The 12,060-nt window shown below is 31.7% G+C and overlaps 1 protein-coding gene across 3 annotated transcripts in view; it reads right to left on the bottom strand.

Moving 5' to 3' along the window:
- LOC143048122 (uncharacterized) overlaps positions 1–12,060 on the bottom strand; it is a 47,724-nt gene that overhangs the window by 10,779 nt on the left and 24,885 nt on the right. For all 3 annotated transcript variants that reach the window (XM_076221599.1, XM_076221601.1, XM_076221600.1), the window contains exons 16-23: positions 11,831–11,947; positions 10,880–10,984; positions 10,120–10,223; positions 9,503–9,620; positions 8,974–9,044; positions 8,308–8,389; positions 7,358–7,483; positions 5,888–6,076 (exon numbers count right to left, since the gene is read on the bottom strand). In XM_076221599.1, coding sequence (XP_076077714.1) covers positions 5,888–6,076; positions 7,358–7,483; positions 8,308–8,389; positions 8,974–9,044; positions 9,503–9,620; positions 10,120–10,223; positions 10,880–10,984; positions 11,831–11,947 — 912 coding nt within the window. The remainder of the gene's footprint in view (positions 1–5,887; positions 6,077–7,357; positions 7,484–8,307; positions 8,390–8,973; positions 9,045–9,502; positions 9,621–10,119; positions 10,224–10,879; positions 10,985–11,830; positions 11,948–12,060) is intronic.

The raw sequence follows: 12,060 nt of genomic DNA, 5'->3' as shown, positions 1-12,060 counted from the left end.
ATTTGACTTTCTCTATGGGTGCCGATTTGACCAGGTGCTGATTTTACTTGTGCCTAGTAATCTCGGGACTATTCACTTCGTATCTTATCACCGTTAATTCTAGGAAGAACCCCATTTCCCAGTCCCGTATATTATATCAAATATTATTGGATGCCGATATTGACTTTTAAATAGGTGCCGATTTGACTAGATGCCGATTTAACCAGGTGCCGATTTGACTTTTTCTATGGGTGCCGATTTGACTTGTACCTAGTAATCTCAGACTATTCACTTCGTATCTTATCACCGTTAATTCTAGGAGGAACCCCATTTCTAAATCTTAAAGTATTATTAATTTCCTTTGGGTCAGTGGGCATGAATCCTTCTGTACACACTCCTCTGTTTAAATTGAGATCGTTCTTAATATAATACGACGTTTATCGACATCTAACAAGTTAATTTTTTCTTGACGATTTTGACGGGAAATACTTCTGAAAGGGAGACATCTCGAAACGATAATATGGAAGACTCCATTTCGGCTAAAGGGGTGTTATAGGTAAAACTTCATTGATTTTAATTTAAATGATGTATATGATTTTAAATTATGCAACAACGTTATTAAACCCTCAATAGCAGGCAGACACAGAAAGAATCCAGTGAGTTTCAAATTAATTAATAAGTGGGGAATCCAGAACAACCACTCAATCTGATACCCCTTGAAATCAAGAAAACTATACGCATGCGCATTAATACATAAACAAACCCGCGACTTGCGATTTGGAACAAGAACGTTTATTTAATTTATGATGTGATGAAAATGGATGAAACTGGTCAATTTCTTTATGAGAGTACAGTATCAGTTTCATAACGGTAAAATATAGAAAACTCCACTTCAGTTCTTACATGACAGAAATAGAATTATCGGATTCAAAGAACTCTCGCATTTATCAAAACTGGGGAATTCCCTCTGACGTGTTTCTAAATTTATAAAAACACTAAATATAAATACTGCTTAATTCTGATTTTCCGTGTTGTTAAAAACACGCACATAAGTCAAGGGAAAAATCAAACATGAAGATTATGAGAAGAACATTACAGGAAAGTTGTTTATGTTCAATCCTTTTGCTTGTTTTTACCTTTTAAAGCAAGACAATCATAAGAATCTGCTGAATGTTTAGAATAAAACGGATGACGTGAGGGAATGAGCTCTGAGTCAACGGTAAAAGTCTACAGATTGCTTAAAAGCAATCGTATCCCAAAAACAAAAATGTCGGAAAATTCATAGAATTCATGAGTTTGAGAGATTTTCAGAGGGAAGAGCAGAACTTGATTGTAAACGGTATCTAATGCAATTAGCTCAAAGTGGTATTGGTGATGATTTTATGATCAGTCATGTTGAAAGTTAACTTTCAATGGAAAATAATGATGAACCACAACTGGAAGATGTAAATAATGCCAGTGATGTCCCCAACAATGATGTATGGCACCAACAGTTTGATAAATATGAAATAGGTCACCACCACCTATTCCAACCTGGAAGTAATACTGGCCCACAAAATATATAAGGATACCATTGACTTTTTTCAACTGTTCCCATCTGACAACCTAGTTTAAATATAATTGAGAAAACTGATGAAGATGCAAAAAGATATTAACCCTGACCAAATCAGCTTGGTCTTGTTCCTACATTGCTGAGATGAAGGTTTTTTTTGGGATGACTTTTCTCATGGGTATTGATGTAAAGTCAGACATAAATCAAATTGGTCAAGGCATTGCTAAGAAACCAAGTATTTTGCTACAGATATATGCAGAAAATGAGGTATTTACCCTTCACTGATCCTCACCAGCAAGTTCCGCAAAGATCGGAAGCTAATTATAATGGTACTTACAAAGTACGATATATTATAAAAATCCTTAACAAAGATATTATTCAAGCAATACATGCCTGCTAAACCAACAAAATAGGCATCAAACTTTGGGCATTGGCAGAGTCTGACACTGGATACATGTCATATTGTGAGATCTACCAGGGCAAGACAGATCAAACACACAGGAGTGTAGGATTGGCCAGCACTGTATTATCTTGTCTTGAAAGAGCAACTTTACCCTGACAAGATTGCACCATTTTGTTTCAAAATTTTAATACTTGAGGTTGCAGAAGTGTCTACAACAACAGCAGAGAATTGACAAGGGATTAAATGCCAAAAAACCTGTTTATGTAACACAGAGAGGAGATAGTCAGTTTAGGCAAAACGAGGCAATTGCTGCTACAGTATATAAAGACAAGAGCATCTTAAATTGTGTCTGTGATCTCTACCATACATGACAACAGCTTGACAGAAGTAAGTAGAATTGTTCAAAATGAAGGACAATTCCAAAGGCAAGAACTCCAATGCTCAAAGATGGTTGCAGATTACACAACCCACATCAGTGGTGTTGACTGTTGGGATCAGTATATTCAATACTATTCCTAGGAAACAAGACACTGAAATGGCCAAAGCAAGTTTAACGCCTACCATCTCAACCAAATCACCAGCAAGCTACATCAATGACCTTCTTGGATTTTACAAAATCTGTTGCTACTAAGCTTACCACAGGAGATACAACAAGGGAGAATTGTAGGGGAAGGCCATCAAACCTACCAACAGAAATCAGACTGACACACAAGTATTTACCAGCAGACAGCAGGGAAACAAGACATGATGACACATGTGCTGGCTGTTCAACAATGTAAACAAATATTACTAAATTAAGGAATTAGGGATGATTTTGAGTTTTGAATACTTCATGAAACAAGCCTGAGGGCTCAGAAACAGGACTGACCATTTTTATTTTTAGTCAATGAAAAATATAGTGTCAGACTTAAAAAATATTGCAAACATCTGGCATAACAATTTTGATATTCATGAAAGGGATTTACCTCATTTATTCAAACATAAAGGTTTTGATGGAAGGGCAACAGGTCTAGCTACCAGTTTAGCTGCTGATAAGGGTCCAATAGACTCTACTAGGTTTTCTTGAATGTAATAATTTTTGAACACATAATGAATAAAACTGAAAGATATGCAAGCCAACAAATTGCTGAAAACCCAGACATTAATAAATCTCATTGGTCAAAACCAAGTCTGCCAGAAATAAAAGCTTTTATTGGCCTTTGCTTTGTAATAGTAATTGATGTAAGCCAGAAATCAAACTTCACTGGTCAATGATTCCTGTATAGAATCTACAATATTCTGTAAAACAATGTCCAGAAATAGGTTTATACAAATCATGAGGTATCTTCATATCAGTGACAACCAAAACTCTCAACAAACAGGTCATCTACCATATGATGTACTATATGAAATAAGAAACATATGGAATATGTTTAATATGTTTAGTATGTTAATGTAAAGAGAATGCATACCATGTTTCAATACCGTAGTCTGATTAGATGAATGTATGATCGGCTTCAAAGGAAGGGTTAAATTTCAACAGTATATGCCAGCCAAAAGATATGAGTACTGGTAGATGCCAGTAAGAATATATATGATATAAAACCCTGTCTTACAAGTCTTATAATTGATACAATAATTAAAGGTACAAGCTAGCTAGTGCATTTGATTTCACGTGATTTAAATATTTTATGACATCAAAAGCATGTATATTTCAACCAGGTGCTCCGCAGGGCGCAGCTTTATACGACCGCAGAGGTCGAACCCTGAACAGTTGGGGCAAGTATGGACAAAACATTCAAGCATGATACAGCTCTGAATTTGGATTGTGATCAAATTTTTGACATTACATGGTTTTTTTTACACAAAACAAATGCCAAGATTTTACAAAACAATTAAAGATTTCTTCTTCAAACTTTTTAAATCTAAAATTAAATAGTTGACACAGCATAGGTTTCTGACACAGAATGAATGTGGTCTAATGAACTTAAAAGGTTTTTTTTGCCTTTGAGCAAATCACTATGCTGTTGAATATTAATCCTCTCAAAAAAATGTTTGAAGAAATTTTCTTTTTATTTATGAAATCTGAAATGAGAAAAATTTAACCCCCCCCCCCCCTTTTTTTTCACATCCCCGTTTCCCTTTTTCAAAACTGATATCAATTCAAATTTCTAATGGAGTTTGCAACAATAACTACTCATTTAAATACATCATAAAATATTAAGATGTAAAAAAACTGCTTGTTATTACTGAATGGTAAAGATTATTTAAATTTATCAGTTGGTAGTAAAAAGTGTATATACATTGTATATTGTATATAACAAAGATTTAAGTTGATTCTGGACAAAGAAAGATAACTCCAATTAAAAAAAATTCTTGCTATTGCACAATATTGTGCAATAGGATATTTCTTGCTTACTATTCTGGACAAAGAAAGATAACTCTAATTAAAAAAAAAATTTGCTATTTCACAATATTGTGCAATTAGATATTTCTTGCCATTGCACAATACTGTGCAATTGAAAAGACTTGCTATTGCACAATACTTAATATAATAATTTTAGATCCTGATTTGGACCAACTTGAAAACTGGGCCCATAATCAAAAATCTAAGTACATGTTTAGATTCAGCATATCAAAGAGGCCCAAGAATTCAATTTTTGTCAAAATCAAACTTAGTTTAATTTTGGACCCTTTGGACTTTAATGTAGAATTTGAAATTTGAAAACAGGACCAAAAATGAAGAATCTACATACACAGTTAGATTTGGCATATCAAAGAACCACAAGGATTCAATTTTTGATGAAATCAAACAAAGTTTAATTTTGGACCCTTTGGACCTTAATGTAGACCAATTTGAAAACTGGACCAAAAAACTTCAATAATCAAGAATCTAAGTACATTTTTAGATTCAACATATCAAAGAACCCAACTGATTCATTTTTTGTCAAAATCAAACTAAGTTTAATTTTGGACCCTTTGGACCTTAATGTAGACCAATTTGAAAACGGGACCAAAAGTTGAGAATCTACATATACAGTTAGATTCGGCATATCAAAGAACCCCAATTATTCAATTTTGATGAAATCAAACAAAGTTTAATTTTGGACCCTTTGGGCCCCTTTTTCCTAAACTGTTGGGACCAAAACTCCGAAAATCAATACCAACCTTCCTTTTATGGTCATAAGCCTTGTGTTTAAATTTCATAGATTTGTATTTACTTATACTAACATTATAGTGCGAAAACCAAGAAAAATGCTTATTTGGGTCCCTTTTTGGCCCCTAATTCCTAAACTGTTGGGTCCTAAACTCCCAAAATCAATACCAACCTTCCTTTTGTGGTCATAAACATTGTGTTTAAATTTCATAGATTTCTATTTACTTAACCTAAGGTTATTGTGCAAAAACCAAGAAAAATGCTTATTTGGGCCCTTTATTGGCCCCTTATTCCTAAACTATTGAAACCAAAACTCCCAAAATCAATCCCAATCTTTCTTTTGTGGTCATAAACCTTGTGTCAAAATTTCATAGATTTCTATTAACTTAAAACTAAAGTTATGGTGCGAAAACCAAGAAAATGCTTATTTGGGCCCTTTTTGGCCCCTTATTCCTAAAATGTTGGGACCAAAACTCCCAAAATCAATACCAACCTTCCTTTTATGGTCATAAACCTTGTGTTAAAATTTCATAGATTTCTATTCACTTTTACTAAAGTTAGAGCGCGAAAACTAAAAGTATTCGGACGCCGGACGACGACGACGACGCCGACGACGACGCCGACGCCAACGTGATAGCAATATACGACGAAAATTTTTTCAAAATTTGCGGTCGTATAAAAACAGCATGAAAATTGTGGTGAAAATTTACTTAAAATAATGCTGGATATCTATTGTATACCAATAAACTTGATTCATAATTCCTCAACCTGATTATCAACTGATTGAAGAATCTTTAATAAACAAACAATTAATTACCTCTTTTCTAGCTTCATCTGCAGCTTTCTTTTCTTCATTTGCATGACATCTCAATTCATTGTTTTGTGTTTCTAAATCTTGTTTTTCTTGGTTGATATTTCTTAGTTCTTCATTTAATTCCTCAATTTGTTTCTCTTTGTTTTCTGTTTCTTTAGTCTGTGAGGTTACCTTTGACTTTAATGCACGCATCTGAAATCAATCACAATAACTTAAAAAGGCTGTATAAGCCAAATATATGGATTTGTAGAAGCAACATTATCAACCCTTTCAAGGCTACACAAAAAAATAGAAAAATGGCTGCTGCTGCTGCATTTTTTGTGTGTTCATTGTTTAGAACAGTATATTCCTTTTCAGACTGCTGTATCTTTTTTATTATAAGAGATACAGACAAAGTTAGTGCATGAAAAATGCTCAGAAGAGCATGAACTATAAATTTAAGCAATTATTTCAGTAAATTTTTTATCAGGTTACCTGCATTTTCAGGTAATTAACAGGTAAAAGGTGTAAATTACTACATTTGTGTTGAATTTTTAAATAAAAACTACTTTTAATCTACATTTATTTTGTTGTTTAATCTGCCATATAATAAAGAAGACCCTAGTTGCTCGATTCTGAAGCCTATTGCACCATACATAACGTATAATGTAATCGTTGCACAAATAAGTGGCTCCGTCCTCAAAATTTTCAGTCAATCTCCATTTCCCCCCCTTTTTCTACGTATAGTAATGATCAATCAAATCATATTTCCCCTACAAATTAAATGAAATAAACACATTGAGATAACAGGAAACCTTTTAACTAATCCTCGTTGTCAGTTTCGGCATAGAAATGCTGCAATATTTACATATTTACAGCTTCGTTTCCTATTTCCACCAATTGCATTTGTCAAAATATTTGTTTTTATTTTGCTTCTACTGCATGCTTTTACTTTAAAAATTGCCAGGATTTCAAGCACAAATGAGACCTTGTATATCCTCTATTCATACGAGGAAAAATTAGAGAGGACCTGAATAAAAACCATATGGTTTAAGAATCCTGATGAAAAATCCATTGTCATTGCGTCATATGCCGCGAATAGCAGTGGCGGACAGCATACTTATCGCGGCATATGACGCGTATAGCGTTAAAAGGGTTAAGTTGCAGGTATTTTTTTTATTAACAGTTTTGGTGATTTTGAAATTCAAAATAGAATTGCTAATCTATTGGGAAAAAAAACCAGCATTCAGAAATGGGGGGAAAAAAACCAGCATTCAGAAATGAGTCTGTCAGACATCAGAATCTGCATTTTTGAATTGTTAAACAATTAAGCATTAGGGCTTCAAAATCCAACAACTAGTGCAAACTGCAAAATCTGCCAAAAGAGCATCTGACACAAAGTTTTTTTGCATTATTTCCATTTTTGAATACCATGCATTATCTACTTGATACATATTTTTCTTAAATGATGCACATGATTGGCAAGATACCTACCTCCTTTTCAAGTTCCTTTACTTGTTTTGTCTTTGTTGAGACATTCTCTTTAAGATTTTTTATTTTGGTATCTAAGGCATTGGTTTCTTTTGCTTTATGTTCCAATTCATCATTTAACACTTTATCCTGTTGTTATAAAAAAAAAGTAGAAAATATTTATATGTTAAATAATACAAAAAAACATTGCTTTTCTATATTTTTGTAACATGGAAAGGCATGTAAAAATAAATTCAAATATTAAGATGAAGAAGAGTTTAATAATTACAAGTAAATTCATAATTTGTAGCTTTATTTGTCAAATTTGAAGAAATGAAGAAAGCTTCCTTTCTATTCAAACATTATTTTATGTTTGTTTTTCCACTTACAGGACTTAACCATTATCAGCACATCAAATGTATTTTTTCACCACATATCCCTGATCAAAGTGAGAATGCTTTAATAAATTCACTTTAAACTTTATATTGTTGTTAGTATTGGTAAAAGTAAACTCCATTTGATATTGAGTTTGTCATTGCAGATATTTTGGACTGTCAAATTTAAGTCAATTTTGAACTAGCTCATGCCCTGAATGCTCGAATCGTTTACTTTTATTTTTGGAGGAATAGCTAAAACTAACTTGCTTTTACGTATTGATTTGTCATTCCAGAGTTAGAAAGGAAGGAAGGAAAGTTTAATTATTGAATGTGGGTCATGGGTCTTTTTCAGTATGCATCTATTACCATTATGCAAAATTATCTAAAAAATAGTTGTTGGTTGTAGTTATTTTGAAAGTTGAAAATGATACAGAAATATGAGATATGATGCATTTGTCTGTATAAGAAAAAAAATGTATAAGTAAACATCTCTATATAAGACTTTTCTCTCTATGGTATTCAAACATTATTAAGCCTGCTTCAATAACTTAATTCTCACATGATTAAAGACACAATTGACTTTATTATATACACTACCTGCTCTTCTCTATTCTCATTTAAATTTTCAATTTCTGATATCTTTATTTCTAAACTGGATTTTAGATCCTGAATCTCAAATCTATAAATGAAAGAATATATATCATTTTAACTTTGTTTTCCCAAATATAATACAAAATCTTCCACACAGAGCAATGTATGTCAAGACTGCATACTTGATTATTACATTTCAATTTTTATTTAGAAAGGATGAGGTTTACCATCTTAATATGTCAGTGATTTGGGCAAATCATTCAGATTTTTTTTTTATAGAATATGTAATCCCTGTACTTCAGCTTCATTACAATATGTGTGTACTACATTTTTTTTTGGAAGTACACAAACACAACGTACCAAGGATTTGACATTTGTTTATATTTAAACATAATAAAATAATGCACATAATTTGAGGTAAATGCTATTTCTCAGTTATTTATATCCATATTTCAGGAGTAAAGACTTTGGTCAAATAGGTCAGGTTTTACCTAATAAATTTAACTGGATCAAAGGTTTACATAATTATAGATGATAAACCAATTTATCGAAGTCTACTAAATAGCTAATTTCAAAACTTTTTTTTTTTTATAAAATTCTTGGTTGATTTGCTTTCATACAGGCCTTCCTTTGAAATTTGTATTTGCCTTCTGACGGTTCTTTCAAACAAACCTTAGCTGTTCTTCTGAATTGGTACATTCCTCAAGTTTTGTTTCTAGCTTTTTCACCAATTTGGAGGATTTCTGAAAGAATTGGAAAAAAAAAGTGTCCATTAGAAGGAAGATAAAATATGATAACCCTACATTATGGTAAGGTAGTGTATCAAATTTCATTTCATTCTAAAGTATGTTATAAAACTTGTGCTTTAAACATATATATATGCACAAAGAATGATAAATTCCCTTGTGTAAGTTACACAGTTATGCTTTGTGTATACTTCAAAATGTAATGTAATTATTTTGTTTATGATTGGAGAAATCCAATAGCAATGAATCAAAGGCTTGTCTCAACTGCTAGAGCAGCTTTAAGAATTTTTGTTATCAACTGAACACTTTATTTCATAATGAAAGCAGTAATTAGGTAATGCAAAAGTGAGAGAAACATAATAAAAGTTATGTCACAGACTCACACAAACAATTTCATTGATATAAAACTACCTATATTCTGACAAAATGCTTCAACATTTTTGATAAATAATAACCTCAAGATCCTTATGCTTTGAATTAAGCTCTGTGTCCTTATCCAATAATTCTTGTTGTAAACTCTGAAGTTCTTCACCAAGGTTTCTTTTCTGTATGAACATATCTTCCAATTTTTCTCTATTTAAAAGAAAAAATACATAAATTCAATTTATGGAACAACAAAAACACAATTATAACCATTACCAAAAGTCTGTTATGCCAAGGAGAGAGTTATGAAAGACAATTCCTAAATTTAGTAGATCAATAAACACTACTATCTTAATAATGTTTATGTTCAAACTTTGTCTTAGACTTTTGGTTCTTAGCATTATGTATGAGTAACATGAAATTCAAAGTCAGAGGTATTTAGTCATGAGGAACATAATTTTGATGCATCTGGCAATAAAACATACTGTGGTTCATCATTATTTGTTGAATACTAATTTTTGTGAATTATTGGTATAGTTGAACCACAAATTAAAATGTTCAAGGAATTATAAACGTTCAATAAGCTAGTATACAGAATTTGGCAAAACCACAAAATCAATATCCATAAAAATGAAAGTTTTCCTCAATTCACAAAAGTTGGAACCCATGAAAATAAATGAATCAACAGTAACATATATTGCTTTCATACCTTTCTTCCTGCAGCAATTGTGACATTCTTGCTACTTCATCATTCAAACATGAGGATCCAGTTCTCTGCTCTGCAATATCTGATTGAAGCCTTTGCAAAATTTCCTACACACACAAATATAAGTATTATACATTACAGAATCCAACACAAATCTGTTTAATATATTTTAGGGAAATAGCAAGTTCTTTTTTACTCATTACAGAACTTATTTTAAAAACTCATAGTTTATGATGTCACCTTAATCATGGTCTTCAAAAGATCCCCTTTGTGTACAAAATTCAGCAATATTCATGTTTATTAAGTGCAATGATATGAATGGTATTAAGTAATGCAACCAATTTTCAAACTTGATCTGTGTTTTGTAGTTATAAGTATTGTCTATACATTTTAAATCATTTGGTTGAGGCAAAATTAAGTTAGAGAACGGAGACGAAAAAATTAAGCAATTTTTATGTTGATAAAAGGACATAACTCATGAACAGTAAAAGTGACGCCACCCAATTTCCAAATTTGATCTGTGTTTTGTCGTAATAACCATTGTGTATAAGATCTATTTGGTAGAGGCAACCTAAAGATAGAGAATGGAAACCAATCTGGGGACATCTGACAGACGGATAGCCAAGGGTTACACTTAATGACCCCTTAGCTACAACAGAGCTTTAAAAATAGATTTCAACTGATGGCATATTCTGGAATGGTCTTTGCATCTACTTTAAATGAAATAACGTTTTTACACTAAGTTTTTTAGTCAAAGACTTACATTTTTAGATGCCAGTTCTTGAACAAGATTTCCAATATCATCATTCATTTTCTTTTTCTCCATGTCAAGAATGTCAATTTGATTTCTAAGATCATCTGAAGTAGCCTGTTAAAATAATGTATTGGATTTACTTTCAAGAGTAGGAAAAGTACAACCTTGCATTTTAATACAAAAGAACAAAATAAAAGAACACAAAAATATAAAATCTTTCAAATGAGTAAGATATGGTATGTCAAGATAAGATTTTGACCGAGCAGTTGGAGATATGGGCTTGAAATTAATATTAAGACTGTTACTAACACTCTTTCAGTTTTTAAATGCTGCAGATAGATATTAATGAACACATGATACTTCTTACTAGATGTTATCTGAGATGGCGTTGACAATTGATAAAAGCATAACGGTAACATAGTTAGATTTAGATATTTATAGTGAAACAGCTATAAAGCTTAAATAAATTCACTTTACTTTTTTGCATTACTATAAACTTCTCTAAAAGATCAAAGCTTTTGAAAAAGGGGAGGGAGAGAGGAATCAGAAATTGTTTTCAATGTTAAAAAGTGATAAATAATAACCTAAGTTAATTCATTTAAAGAAGTTGACTAATGTATGAAAATAAAAAGATTTTGTAAAAATGACTTTCTCTTGATACTTGTATTTAATATTTAGATATGAGACGAAACCTATCAATTTTATCATCAAAGTAAACCTAATTTTGAAAGGCTTCTTGGAGCAAACATATGCTATTTTCCTGCCAACAACCTTTTGCGGATAGCCCAGCTTCTGAGAGTTTGTGAAATGATCTACATAAAAATCCTAATTAATATCATATTTTCTTAATCAGCATATCATAGACCGACAAAACAATCTGTAATTATCTCGATGTTTATATCCTATCATCAAGTAATGTTTGTTAAATTAATATCTTCCAATCACTGTAAATTTTCTTACAAATTCCAAATTTAATTTTTCTTTATGGTTATGTAGATTGCATTTGATTTCCTCAATTGTTAAGTTCATTTCACTCATGGTCTTTACATTCTCTTCTCGTTCAGTTTCAAGTTGATCCTGCAAAAACAAAAAATATATTCAGTAATAAACATGAACATGTGTTCAATTGACAAAATGCACTGCTCCTACTGTCACATTTTCATGTTCAATGAATAATGAGTTCCTGTTTA

Source organism: Mytilus galloprovincialis, chromosome 10 (assembly GCF_965363235.1).
Source record: "Mytilus galloprovincialis chromosome 10, xbMytGall1.hap1.1, whole genome shotgun sequence".
NCBI lineage: Eukaryota > Metazoa > Mollusca > Bivalvia > Mytilida > Mytilidae > Mytilus > Mytilus galloprovincialis.
This window is presented reverse-complemented; position numbering and strand designations above follow the sequence as displayed.